The following is a 14,628-nucleotide window of genomic DNA, read 5'->3' on the forward strand; positions in this document are numbered from 1 at the left end:
TGAAAATGTGTAGTAGTGGTTGTATGATTTGAAATTACTGACTTGTTATCCTCAGCCCTTTCAGGCCCGTTTGACCTCGACTACAGACCCAGATAAGAAACAGATGCTAGAAAGGCTTGATGCCGCCATCACCGGCACTCTGCAGCCTCTGCGGGCAGCGTTGGAGAGTAAAGCTGCAGATGATGTGGTGGAACCTCTGGCCCAGGTAAGACTTCACCTTAATTATAACCACTAATGTATTTCCTTCACAAGGAAACAACTTTGTTTTACTTACCTTTTCACATTTAATCTTAGTAAAACTGTGTAATGTTGAGTAAAAAAAACATTTCTTACCAGCCCCGACTCCTACTTGTTAACTTGGGAAGGTCCTCAGTGATTTGCAGGTGCGCTTTCTGAGTCAGCAAATACCATCAGGGGCCCCCGCCGCCGGGTCGCATTCAGCCTCAAATCAGGCAGGAGGATGTCAGAGGAGACAGATTCACAGTCAGGCTTATTGTTGGAACTTGGTGATAAGATAACCTTAGAACCGAGGAGTCCTTTGAAATAGCTCTGTCAAAAATAAACACTTGGAGCGGCAGATGGTCTGATTACAATTGCAATGTATTAGTAGAAAGCAAAGAGGTTACCTAAGTGCAGACGTCCAAGTCTCCCCCCCCTTGGACAGTGAAACAAAAACGACACGAACAGAAGAAGGAAAAAAAAAAAAAAAAGACACATTCGAGCTAAATCCTTCAGTATTTATACCTTTTCAAAATGGGTCTACCCCCCTCTGCTTGTGTAATGTTGGCTTCACAACATTCACTAAAGGTCTGGCATGTTACATCCTTTAAGAGCTTGTATTCCTATACACAAAGTCCCAGAAACATACCTTACAGTATGTTTCGAGGAAAATGCATACAAAGTATGAAACGCCACAGAGTTTTGAGGGTCAAGGTATGCGTACATAATGCTTGACAAGAAGACAGACATTCCCAGACCTGTGGAAGGTGGGGCATCCAAGCACCCTCCACCCCGTTGACGATCAGCTTTAAGGAGCATACGATCAGGTTTATGGGGAATCTAACGGCGACTGTGTATCGATCGCACCCACACCCCACCCCGTCGACAGATTGGTTTGGGGAACATGCACTACTCCTGTGCCCCCCAGGCATCAGCGCAGGTTTCCATGCCACTGCACTTTTCCCAACACATTATCAGCAAGCAGTCACAAGTAGCCACAGTGAGGCAAATGGTCTTGCATGTCTCCAACTATAAGGAGCAAAGAAGAGGGATAAATGTCCCCCAAATACCTATACAGCTGCGATTGGCTGGCGACCAGTTGAGGGTGTACCCCAACTCTCGGCCATAGTCAGTGAAGATAGGCTCAAACATGCCCGCGACCCTAGTGAAGATATGCGTTGTGGAAAATGAATGGATGAATACCTATATAGTATATCTTCTAAACTACTGTAAAGCTGAGGGTAGAGGGAAAATATTTGCTGGATGGAGGAAGAATAGTTACAAACAAACCGTAAGGTCTCTCTTACAAAAGGCCCTTCTCACACTGTAATCACCTCTTTAAAGCCCCTATTCTCTCAACTCCTCCTCATTTATGATCACAAAGCGAAGAGGGAGTTCAGCTGTTGGATCCTTCCCTAATCTGTATGGAGAAAGACTCATCTGTTTTCTAAAATTTAACCCCCCCACAACATTGCATGAATAGCACAGTCATAAATGTCTATGAATGGATAATATCAAAAAACATGGGGATAAGATACTAGGTTAAGAATTGATAAACTTAACACAAGTTGAAATATGTCAAATTACAAAGTCTTTATCATTTAACGTAATAGATTTGGATGTAGTTTCAGTATTTTAGTGACGTTTGACATGAAGATACACTATTAAAACATCTTTCCTCTAGGCATTACTGTCAAATGCCAAAGACATGCTCTCTGACTGGCTGGATGGTCAGTTTGGAAGTGAAGTCACAGACAACTCAATCTTCTCAGTTCTGCCTACATTTTGGGAGGGGGAGTACCATAAAGATATGGACGCCTTGAACGTAAGTAGCAGGGACGGTTTTATATGAAAGCTAACGTTGTGTCACAAACCACTCAGTTAGTGTCTGTCCTGTTGTCTACCCAAGAAAAATGTACTTCTTGTATTGAATTAATACTCTGTATTAAATATTGGAAAGAAAAAAATGGCATTGCTTAATATAAGTTGGTTATAAACTGTAAAGTGTATTTTTTTCTTTTTGTAGTACTTTGCTAAAATGATCTTTCTGTTCTCTAGGTTCTTCCTCCTGATGTCCTGACTCGTGTCAGTGAATATGTGCCAGAAATTGTAGAGTTTGTGAAGAAGATTGTCGGAAATGGCTATGGGTAAAGAAGAGTGTTCCAATATTACTGCTTATAACACCAATAAAACCTTTCGAATTTCAGTATAAATGGTAATGGGGAAAATGTTGTTTACAGGTATGAATCGAATGGCTCTGTTTACTTTAACACTGCAAAGTTTGATGCCAGTCCACAGCACTCGTACGCCAAACTAGTGCCAGAAGCAGTTGGAGATCAGAAGGCTTTACAAGAGGGAGAAGGTACATGATTATATTTTTGGGAAGATTACAGTGGTGAATTTTACATGACTTACCCTAAGATGGCTTGTTTACATATTTTTGGGAGACCATGGTCAATCCTAAAATGCCCATTCTCAAAAGCTAGATGTGTATAACCCCACCAGTTGAGGTATAATTTGGAGCTCTATCATGTATTTAGTTTCATCTGTTTTCTAGGTGACCTGAGCATTTCTGCTGACAGATTAAGTGAGAAAAAATCGCCCAATGACTTTGCCTTGTGGAAAGCGTCCAAGCATGGAGAGCCTTCGTGGGACTCTCCATGGGGAAAGGTGAGAATTGTTTCAGTTTCCCTTCCTAATTGAGAGACTTCTACATACAATTGATTGAAGACTATAAAGGCTTTGGTCTTTTGAATGTTTTAATAGGGAAGGCCTGGCTGGCATATTGAGTGCTCGGCCATGGCTGGCTCCATCCTTGGGGAGTCTATGGACATTCATGGTGGGGGTTTTGATCTCAGATTCCCCCATCATGACAATGAGCTGGCTCAGTCTGAGGTACAAAAGTCAAAACTTTCTATCATTAACATTAAAGCTAGCGTGAAACGGGGTTAGCTGCTAATATAATCAAGGAAATTCATTTTGTGTTTTTATTCTTCCTAGGCTTTCTTTGAGAATGATTACTGGGTCCGTTACTTCTTGCACACTGGTCATCTGACAATTGCAGGATGCAAGATGTCGAAATCGCTGAAGAATTTCATTACCATTAAGGAAGCCTTGGCAAAAAATACAGGTATGGGTTCTACTTCGCCTTTTCTCTCATACATTTTACCTGAAGTGAGTACAATTAACCCTCTGGTGCATAGCGTTCCTTTGGTCCTGTAGTCCACTGGATTGGACATGTCTGTAACTTTATGAAAAATCATATTTTTGGAGGGGGAAAAAAAATCTTGAATACTAAGACTTTCATAATTCATGCATCAGAGGGTTAAGTCAACAATGACAATTTCTTTTAGTAGTGGTGGACGAAGCAACAGACAAAACTTTTACGGCGAACTGACTTGAGTAAAAGGTGTTGAAACCAATCCTACTTGATTTGAGTCTGTTAAACTGGAATGACCGATTTGTATTTGTGGACCGAATGTGTTTTACTGTTGTAAACACCAATGTCACCAAGATAAAACATGTATCCTGGGCTATGTTAGCGCCAACCCTAATATGAGAAGCTGTTTGACACACTTATGGGATGTCGGTGGATATGTACTGTACAGTTTTTTTGTTGTTGTTGTTTTTTGTTATTTAATTTTTATTTTGCAACTCCTGTACAGTTTATGAACCATTTTCACTATTAATCTGCCCTTTCTGACATCCACTGTTTACACGCGCTACAGAATACCTAAATATTACGTTAAATGAATTGAATCCAAATGTTTAAAAAGACCTTAATCTGACCCTTTTAGAATTTAAAAAAATTGGATTAACTCACCCACACAATTCTATCGCATGTATACACTTCCTCCGGTTTCCTCCCATATTCCAAAAACATGCATGGGAGGTTAATTCATCCATACATCCATTTTCTGAACCGCTTCTCCTCACTAGGGTCGTGGGCGTGCTGGAGCCTATCCCAGCTGTCATCGGGCAGGAGGCGGGGTACACCCTGAACTGGTTGCCAGCCAATCGCAGGGCACATAGAAACAAACAACCATTCGCACTCACAGTCATGCCTACAGGCAATTTAGAGTCTCCAATTAATGTATGTTTTTGGGATGTGGGAGGAAACCAGAGTGCCCGGAGAAAACCCACGCAGGCACGGGGAGAACATGCAAACTCCACACAGGCGAGGCCGGGGATTGAACACGGGTCCTCAGAACTGTGAGGCTGACTCTCTAACCAGTCGTCCGCCGGGACGTTAATTGAATATTCTAAATTGTGTGAATGTGAGTGCGAATGGTTTTGTTAATATATGTGCCTTGCGATTTGCTGGCGACCAGTTCAGGGTGTGCTCTGCTGATCGCCTAGCGTCAGTTGGGATAGGCTCCAGCATACCCGTGACCCTTGTAAAGATAAGCGGTATGGGAAAGGGATGGATGTATACAGAGCTGGCTTTCTGCACATGGTCCAGTCTAAGGTGGAAAGATAGCAAACACAAATTTTGCATTAATTCCCAACAGAAAACGAAGCCGATGGGGGCGCATTGAGACCAACAGTGAAATAAATACATGCTACATCATCTGAAAGAAGTCCGTATTTTAAAGTATATAATAGAAAAACAACAGTGAAGTGTCCCTTTTTAAAGTGTAGTGACTGAGCAAATCCAAATCAAACCGGTATTTTAACACGAAAATTGCATTTTTCTATTTATTTAAATTTGAATTCAAATAGACTTGAAATAATACTGCTGTATTTTGTTAGTCCATGACATTTAAAACGGGTAAAGGTTTGCTATAAAAGTAATGAATCTTAGAGTGAGTCCCAGATTGTCCAAGAAGAACATTGGCGTATCTGGTCAGTCTTAATTTTGAAAGAATGGACATCAACAATATGTAATTGACGAATGAATTTAAAGTAATGTCCTAAACTGTAATTACATTATATTTGTGTGTGTGTGTGTAAACATACTGATTGTAAACCTACAGTATACATGGAGATAGGCAGTTTGTTAGCTTGTGAAACAACCTTTAACAGTCTATGTTCAAAATTGAACTGCGTGCAATAAACTGTTACAAAATATTTATGGTGGCAAAGTACCGTAAGTTCTCACTTATAATGTTATATATCAATATTCCCCCCCATCCCCCCCAAAAAATTGTCAAGTCAATAGTGCGCATTATACATGGGTATAGGGGAAAATGGGGAGGGGGGAACTTTCACATTTTATAAATGTATGCCGCCATCTAGAGGTTATAAAAAAGCTGTACACTTTCATTCCAATATGCCAGCACCATCTAGAGGTTATGAAAAAGGTGTAGCCTACACTTTCATTCCAATATGTCAGGGGTACATATGACTGCATAGATGTACAGTTGTGCTCATAAGTTTACATGCCCAGACAGAATTTGTGAAATGTATATATATTTTTTTAATATGACTGAACAACCATCATTAATTTGTTTATGGTTATGTTTTGTTTAGTGATAAAGGTTTTCTGAAATGCTTGACTGTTTAATTTTAATCCCATTAACATAAAATGAAATGTGTTTCGCCTGGTCCTTCATGTTTTCTTTAAAGAATTGTTCACCTCTTAAAAATTCTGCCTGGGTAATCAAACATGCAGTATGAGCACAACTGTTTGTTTTCTCGTTCACTAAATAAAAGTAGGGCTGTGAATTTCAAAATAAGAGCAAGTAAATAAGAATTAAGTGTTCAAATAAAGTGCTTAACTTCAGAATAATTCTTGGAAAAAACTAAAAAAATACAGATAATACTTCATGTTTTGATCATATGGGTAGAAGCAAAATCATGCATCTTAAAAATATATTATACATGGGTAGAAGGGTTTTCCAGAAGTTTGAGGTCAACTTTGGGGTGCGTATTATACATGGAAGCCTGGATGGAGAGGTTCAAACGACTACTTAAGTCTGTTTTTGGAAGCTAGAGGGACATGAGAAGGAATTGAGAGGATGAGTAGCATCCATACAGATAGACTTGGCTCTTTTAAGCACCTGGATGCCTTGAGGTGAACCACTGGAGGATGTGTGTAGGCTGGACAGTGCTCCATTCTCTCTTACTTGTTAAATTCTATTTGTAAGGAAATCTAAAATCCAGCCCACAAGACCGCATCCAGGCCAAAAGAATTTGTCAGTTTGTCAGCTTATAACACGGGCTGAATTGTGTTAAAGGCTTACGAAAAGTCAACAAATAGAAGCCTGACATTATTCTACTACCTTCAAGATGCTTATATAACCAATTAAGTAAGCTTGCTGTGGCATCTTGTATGACTCTATTGACTCTTTAAACAAATTAGGTAAACACCACTGGTCAAAAAATAATTCAATGTGATAGGATTGCTTTTTTGGCAAATGGCACCACAACAGATGCATGAGGATGGTACCCTCTTCAGAGAGACATGTTAAAAATAGAACCAACCTACTCAGCACAGCTTTTTAACAGGCAACCACTAATACAGTCTGTGCCAGGGCTTATTCTCTGTTTACACTTCAATGTACGTGTCTTTTATTATCTTAAGAGATTTAAAAAAAGATTGGGAAAAAATATATATATATTTTCACCTTACAAGTGTCTATGAGATGTTGAGAATATTCAAGAAAAATAACCTTTCAGACTGAATCGAAAATGGTCTAACCACTCTTCCTGGTTGTTATTGCAGCCCGCCAGCTCCGTTTGGCTTTCTTGATGCATTCGTGGAAAGATACCTTGGATTACTCTCCCAACACTATGGAGTTAGTTGTCCAATACGAGAAGTTCCTGAATGTATGTGATACAGGAAAAATGGATCTCTCGCACGCAAACATTTGTTTATTGTATATAATAGTAAAAATAATATTTTATAATCCGTAGTTTTCTTCCCTTTTGTGCAACAGGAGTTCTTCTTGAATGTGAAGGACATTCTGCGTGCAACTACTGACATCACCGGGCAGTTTGAAAAGTGGGAAGCAGCAGAGGTGGCGCTTAACAAAAGGTAGGAGAGAACAATGGTGATGTTGCATGTTGAAGCTGATAAGAATAGTTAAAAAAATTCACCAAAACTTGGTTCGTTCTTGTCTGATCCACCCCTCCACAAAGTTGGGAGGTTATGAAATAAATTTGCTGTCAAACAAACTTCAATGAAAAGCAGAACCTTCTTGGTGTAGTGTTATTTTTTGCTATAATGTATTAATGTGTGTATAAAGTACTGTATAGGCAGCACAGTGTCCTAGTCAGCACATTACAGTTCTGAGGTCTGTGTTTTGAATCTCGATCTGGTGTTCTCCAGGTACTCCAGCTTTGTTGTTGTTACTTTTAGGTCATTTTCATCATTTCCAGGACTTTCCCATACTCTAGAACTCAATGTTGTAGGCGTGTTCATCCAAATCCATGGCGCCACCCCTGCACAGTTGCAAATAATTAAAAGCTGTTTTTGTATTGTCTGTGTTCTCTAGTTTTTTGGACAGAAAGTCAGCCATCCACGAGGCTCTGTGTGACAACATTGATACACGCACAGTCCTGGAGGAGATGAGGCAGCTGATTAGTCAGAGCAACAGCTACATCGCTAGCAAGAAAAGTGCCAAGCTAAGACCCAACCGCATGCTAATGCAAAGTATCGCCATGTATCTCACCAATATGCTGCAGGTGAGCTGATGCCCTAGTAAGAATATGCAATGACCACAATTAATTTCGTTTTTTTCTGGCTGAGTCGATATTATATAGCGTGAATCAGTTATTCAATAAATGGACTTAATTTGCTGTAAGATCATGAAAGGGACCGCCAGCAGTACCTCTCGTGACCACTAGTCAGATAAAATAACTATTATTACCCGGTATACAATCTTTATCGTTAAAAGCGGCACTGCGTTGCTTCATTTGTTGTAACCAGGTCAGAGCAAAGACAAAACATTGATAAATCACTTATTTCTAAAGGGTTGCTACACTATGTAATTTGAGTTAGTTATCTGACGTTAGAAGTTCAAATCTTTGTTTCACAAAACAAAGAGCACAGTCCACTTATTTTGTCAGGTTTAATTTCTAATTCTACCATTACAGAGTAAAATGTAATCAATGACTAAGGCAAGTAGCGAGGGATGCACCAATTTGTACTTAATTTGGTAAATAGCAAAGTTTGACTCACGGTTTGAAGCAGCGGCCAAGGATGCTGTTCGCGATGGGGATGAAGTTTGACCTGAGTGGCGACTGGAATGAAGAAGAAAGTTCAGCTTTGCCAATTTTCTGGGACCAATTGTCCCGAGGTCTGGCTGGCTAGGCGGGTCACACCGCCGTGCCTCTGTTTGAGAGAAAGCGGTTGCTTTGTTGAAATATCTCATCACGTGGGTAGCCAGTGGTTGGACCCAAAAATGCAGTGGGAAAAATGAAAGATTAAAATTGGGCTTACCCAGCCCCGGGAGGACCTGGCTAGGTCAAAACCAAGCACCCAGAGAGGTCAGGAACCAGAGCTTCTCCTTTTAATCTTCCCAGGAGATTGACAAGAAGGGGAGGGGTTTATCCACCTGAGTTTCTGATGAGTGTGAAAGTTTCTTTCTGTGCTAATTTTCTTGAAAATGAATTTGGGGAGATTAACCTTTTAAACTTACTCTCATATATTACACTTGGCCCACAATTTTACATAGTTTTGGGGTACGGAAAATAACTTTGTCGTGAAGTGTCGCTCATTTGAGTCTAAACATGACTTAGTCATTTTAAACTTACCATCTTCATTACCACTCTTCTGTATATTTTTTCATAAAAGAGAAGGAATGTACGGGAACAAGTTGCACAGCTTAAGAGATATCAATAATAAAATCACAATTCGTCATCTGCAGTATAAGAAAACACCAAAAGACAAGCTTAAAAACCTTTTTCTCTTTGCATCAACAGTTTGTCAAGCCCCTCTTAGGAGTGCTGTTACTTCACTGTTCAGCAACTCTGAGGATACCCTTTGTCTGGGGGTCACCATAGTAGTCTCCTGTTATGATAACAGAACCTTCAAAAGGGCCGAATTATTTTTTTATCCATTAGTTTGTTGCTTCACAGATCCAACTTCTCAAGCCATTTCTAATTTAGATTCTGTCTTTTGGTGGTTACGACCCAGTGGGGAGTCTGGATAGTTAAATTACTTATCTTTGTCTTGAGAACGGAGAATAGGGTGTGCGGGTATGCCGGATGGCCATTTTTTATTTGGAGTGCGGTCTTTTTGTGGACTTTGTGATATTTGTTTCAATGATTAAGCCCATTTCACTTTTTTGCCTCACCCCCAGTCACTCCACATCTTGTTTTACTGCTTTCAGATTATTCATTCATTTTCTGTACCGCTTATCCTCACTGGGGTCGCGGTGGTGCTGGAGCCTATCCCAGCTATCTTTGGGCAAGAGGCGGTGTACACCCTGAACTGGTTGCCAGCCAATCTGAGGGCACATATACACAAACAACCATTCACACCTACGGGCAATTTAGAGTCTTCAATTAACCAAGCATGCATGTTTTGGGGATTTGGGAGGAAACCGGAGTACCCAGAGAAAACACGCACAGGCACGGGGAAAACAGGTCCTCACAGGCACGGGGAAACCCAGGTCCTCACAACTGTGAGGCAGACGTGCTAACCAGTCGTCCACCGTGGCGCCCACTTTCAGATTATTATAATGTGAAATTGTTTGGTCTATGTTAATTTCAGAACCTCTCTAAAATGTTGTTGTCTTCTAGATATTTGGGGCAATTGAAGGATCGGAGCCCATTGGTTTCCCTGTGGGAGGACAAGGACAGGATGTTGATGTAAGAAATACACATATTTGCAATGTTTTCTTTGTAGGTGAGCATGACATGACAAAACAGAGATGTTAAAATATGACTACATACCAATAATCACAAGGTTGCTCACTCAGTTCCCCTGGTATAGTTTCTGTCCATAAAATTATTTTCAATTTTACTTATCTGGTCTGTGCTTTGTATACATTTTTCTTTTTTTAATCCAGTAATGATTTCACAGTCAAAATTGTTGAATTTTTCGTATTTCCTGTTCAAATACATGAGTGAGCGGCCACCCTCACCTCAGATTGTACAATCCCTCACTAAAAGCAGATAGCACAGAGCTAACATCATCTTTTGGTAAAGTTTATGTACTACAACAGACAAGGCTTTTGGCAATTGCCTGTTTGTATCTCTGTCTCCAAAATATTGTTTTCAGACACTTTTTAAATGCACTCATAAAAGGACAAGGTGAAGCAGATGGTATTCTGCCTCACAAAGTCCATTTTCTGTACCGCTTATCCTCACCAGGGTCGTGGGCATGCTGGAGCCTATCCCAGCTATCTTTGGGCGAGAAGTAGGGTACACCCTGAACTCGTCGCCACCCAATTGCAGGGCACATACAGTGCCACTTGAAAGTATTCACACCCCTTTACGTTTTCCACATTGCTCTGTTACAGAATTGTGCTAAAGCTGATTTGAGTATAGTTTTCTTTTAAGAAAATCTACATAAAATATCCCATAATGGCAAAGTAAAAAACATATTTTAAGACATTTGTCAAATACATAGTCAAACCACCTTTAGAATAAATCTGTAACTTGGCAAAATGTGTAAAAAGTAAAGATGTGAATACACATGGAAACAAACAACCATTCACACCTATGGGCAATTCAGAGTCACCAGTTAACCTACAAAGCATGTTTTTGGGATGTGGGAAACCGGAGTGCCTGGAGAAAACCCACGCAGGCACAGGGAGAACATACAAACTCCACACAGGTGGGGCCAGACTTGAACCCGGGTCCACAGAACTGTGAGGCAGATGTGCTCACCAGTCGTCCGGCAAGCTGCAATCCCCTGCATTCTAAATGTTTTTTTTTTTTTTTTTTATTATTTTATTTTCTCCAAATTAGAGCCAAACATGGATGATATTACAGCAAACCTTTCAAAAAATATATACTGTATTTTCACGACCATAGGGCGCCACCGCATTAAAAGGCGCAGTCTCAGTTACGGGGTCTATTTCTGTATTTAACTCATACATAAGGTATTATTGGGTGCAGGCATGGTAAAACATACGGTAGCATGCATGCACGCTAAAACAATGTTTTTAAAAGGCAGTGGGAGCAAAACTGAGTTCGGTTGTACTTTATTGTAGTATTTAACAATGTACTCACGTTATTTTTTGATCGCCACTCTGTTCAAGTTGGTATTATACCTTATGTTGCTGTTATGTCATATCATATGAACAAAAGCTAGCACCCCCAAATTCTGTTCAATTGCTAATTTATTAGTGTCAATCATTAAAATGATAAAACCCGGTGGGTGAGTGCCACATCCTTGCAAGTATGAACCCAGGCAACATGGATTAATGACCCAAAACTGTCACCAATCATCACCAAAATTTACACAGACATCTCTTCTCATGGCAGCTTCAACCTCTGAAAATATTACCATAATTGGCCCAGTATTTTGGATTTTTAGGGGTGTTACGGGTGTTCCTTTTTCACTAATGATCGCCAATGGAGAGGAAAACATTTTGGTCAAAAAAAAATCATAAATACAAGGCCGATTGTTCTGATATTTTTTTAAGGTGTAAGTGGGGATAACTAGAGATGTACACATACATTTTGATGACGATCAGTCGCAGTTTTGGGTTGTTAAGCGATGTAGAGCTTTTCATTGTGATCGATAGGAACTCTCTTGAATCATCTTTTATGTATTTGTGGTGCAATCAATACAGCTGACATATGCGGAACTGAATCTGCAAGAATTACATGTGGTATGACTTGGCTGTCTTCCTTACACAAGGAGGGATTTCAATGGTGGAATTTTTTTTTTTTTTTTTTTTTCTTCTTTTAAATAACAGGCCTTCCAAGTCATCCAGACTGTCAATATAGGCAACAATTACACCACAGAATACATAGAAGTGACATGAGGAAATGTTATCAGCTCCTGCTCATTACGTGTTCGGCTGTGACAGACTGACGTGTCCAAAATGTGGGCGGACCAAAATCTGGCTGAAGATAAAATATTTCATCAAAAAAACGAGCCTAAAAGTACTACAGAGTCCATTTTGGAGAGATTTTTGTTCTGCAGACATTTGTAAGTCCAGAACTATTGGAATAAGTGCTCACCATTAACTAGTTGCCAATAAGACCAATGCTGGTGGTTAAAGATCTGCTTCAAATAACAGGTCAGAAAATACTGTTTTTCAGTTTTTAATGTCAGGCTGCTAATTTAATAGCAAATATGGAACTCTGGCTCATAAATTTCTAAATCTGACTGTCAGTGCCTCACCAGCCATGAACCTCACCACACCTCACTGCCATTCGGATTCCCCCGGATACAATTTCTTGTCTATGTGAATGACATAGTTTTGGGACTGCCAAAGAATATATTTTAGTTTAATTCCATTTCAATGCAGTGCAACTAAAGATCAACGACTTTGGTCATGTTTATTTGTTGGCCAGCCGAGACACCACTCATGTTGTTACAGCTAGCATTGGAACTAATGTTACTAGAATTTCATGGCAATACTTTTGTTTACTGACTTAGTTGAATTGGCTTCTGACCATGTTTGCCACTATCAATCTGCATTTAACGTGGTTTTAACAGCAACTGCTGGGGGACCCCTGGAAAAATAAGTTTATTGATGTAGATAAACTTTAACATTTCTTATCTGAAATGCATATTATCAACAACATCCACTTTAACAGTTTTAAGAATCCAAATCACTTTTCATCAATTTCAGGTCAATTTGATTTGTTTTATCAAAATGAATAACTGTATAAAAGTATAACATTAATTAATACAACCACCAAATAGTTATTGATGTTCTAATATGATGGCTACTAATGCTCAAGAGATGCTGAGTCTTTAGTTTCTGTTGTCTTTTCTAGCTGGAGAGCACAGTGATGCCTTACCTCTCTGTCCTCTCGGAGTTCCGAGAGCAAGTGCGAAAAATTGCCAGACAGCAGGAAGGTAAGACACACATTCTGCTCTTCCTTGATTTTGTTTTGTAACATTTAGTACAAGTACAATACAGTATGTAAGTGTTTTTTTGTTTCTGTGAGAAGTGTAAATATTTGTTTTTAACCTTTGTCTACCAGTCCAGGAGTTGCTGGTCCTCTGTGATGATGTCCGTGATATTACATTACCGGAGCTCGGTGTCCGACTCGAAGATCATGAGGGTAACATCCAGTTTTGTGTACTTGTAGTAATGCTTTGCCAGTTACCTGCGTGGACATAGGTTGACGGTATGTTAGAACACATAGAATACAGTATTTAAATAGCACTCAGTTGAAATGTTAACAGAAGGGGGGAACAGCGAGCAGAATATTATGCTCTGACAAAAATGAAACAGTAGGTGGTAATGAATGGCTTTTTTGTGAAGCCATGCAGAAATATAAATGACTGATCTGCTAACTCCTAGTGTAACGAAATCTTGCCAATGGAACACAAAATAAGCCTTACTTGGTAACACAAAAGTGTGTGTGGTACACACAGAATGACTGGGGCAGGAGGAACACTTCTATCATGATTCAAACCACCAAAAAAAAAAAAAGTAAAAACTGGAATCTCCGTAGATGCTTTTTTTCTAATTAATGCAGATTCATTGGTATATGAATAGATGGACAGGACACTAGTTTGCATTTGAGAGAAATGAGGAAGTAAATTCTTCATATCCCAGGTGACTGGGCGAGAGGCAGAGTACATCCTGGACTGATCGCCAGCCAATCGCAGGGCGCATAGAAACAGACAACCATTCGCACTCACATTCACATCTACGGGCAATTCAGAGTTTTCAATTAACCTACCATGCATGTCAGAACTGTGAGGTGGATGTGCTAACTAGTCGTTCACTGTTCTAGTCAAATTTACTCTTATCCTCAAAATATACTTTCCATTTTTGTAAATACCATAATTTAACGCAAATGCAGTATTATTGGAGGTCTTATGAGCTTTATGTATCCTGTAGTTATGCAGTGTGTCTGTTGCAGGACTGCCGACTGTGGTGAAACTTGTGGACAAGGAGATTTTATTGAAGGAAAGGGATGGGAAGAACAAGGTAAGGGGAGGTGGTAGCATTTTTAATTGCAACGTGTGAGTGAGAGCAAAGGCTTCCCAAGTGGGAGTGTTTCCTCAAATTTCCTATCTGAGTGTGGCTTCATAGTAATGTCAGTAAAAAAAGAAAATGTTCACACCACAAACGAGAGACCAGGAAACTCAGACAAGACTTAAAATAGTTTAGGTAGGAGTAATTGATAACCAGTCAGTTCAGTATCCTTTTGGAATGGTGAGAAATGTTGCGATGCATCCTGTGCATTTGAATTTCTGTGCTGGTAGGCTAATTCAGAATGTCTGTAAACAATATACATCTGAGGATGGCTGACCTGAAAGAGATCTAGCCAGCTACTGTAGATCTTGTCTAAAAAATTGTTGGCGATCTCAAACAA

General features: G+C 39.7%; 1 protein-coding gene and 1 long non-coding RNA gene across 3 annotated transcripts in view; one reads left to right on the plus strand and one right to left on the minus strand.

The window, feature by feature from the left end:
* cars1 (cysteinyl-tRNA synthetase 1) overlaps positions 1-14,628 on the plus strand; it is a 40,449-nt gene that overhangs the window by 11,735 nt on the left and 14,086 nt on the right. For both annotated transcript variants that reach the window (XM_061766213.1, XM_061766212.1), the window contains 14 exons: positions 56-205; positions 1,904-2,044; positions 2,278-2,366; positions 2,460-2,581; positions 2,777-2,889; positions 2,986-3,114; positions 3,220-3,349; positions 6,887-6,990; positions 7,101-7,198; positions 7,659-7,848; positions 9,910-9,978; positions 13,072-13,153; positions 13,282-13,362; positions 14,173-14,240. In XM_061766213.1, coding sequence (XP_061622197.1) covers positions 56-205; positions 1,904-2,044; positions 2,278-2,366; positions 2,460-2,581; positions 2,777-2,889; positions 2,986-3,114; positions 3,220-3,349; positions 6,887-6,990; positions 7,101-7,198; positions 7,659-7,848; positions 9,910-9,978; positions 13,072-13,153; positions 13,282-13,362; positions 14,173-14,240 — 1,566 coding nt within the window. The remainder of the gene's footprint in view (positions 1-55; positions 206-1,903; positions 2,045-2,277; positions 2,367-2,459; positions 2,582-2,776; positions 2,890-2,985; positions 3,115-3,219; positions 3,350-6,886; positions 6,991-7,100; positions 7,199-7,658; positions 7,849-9,909; positions 9,979-13,071; positions 13,154-13,281; positions 13,363-14,172; positions 14,241-14,628) is intronic.
* Positions 104-9,897, minus strand: LOC133474464 (uncharacterized). Its single transcript, XR_009787514.1, has 4 exons — positions 8,606-9,897; positions 8,345-8,497; positions 334-442; positions 104-243 (listed from the first exon to the last, which is right to left on the minus strand). It is a non-coding gene; the product is annotated as an uncharacterized LOC133474464 (long non-coding RNA).

Source organism: Phyllopteryx taeniolatus, chromosome 2 (genome assembly GCF_024500385.1).
Source record: "Phyllopteryx taeniolatus isolate TA_2022b chromosome 2, UOR_Ptae_1.2, whole genome shotgun sequence".
NCBI classification, from domain to species: Eukaryota; Metazoa; Chordata; class Actinopteri; order Syngnathiformes; family Syngnathidae; genus Phyllopteryx; species Phyllopteryx taeniolatus.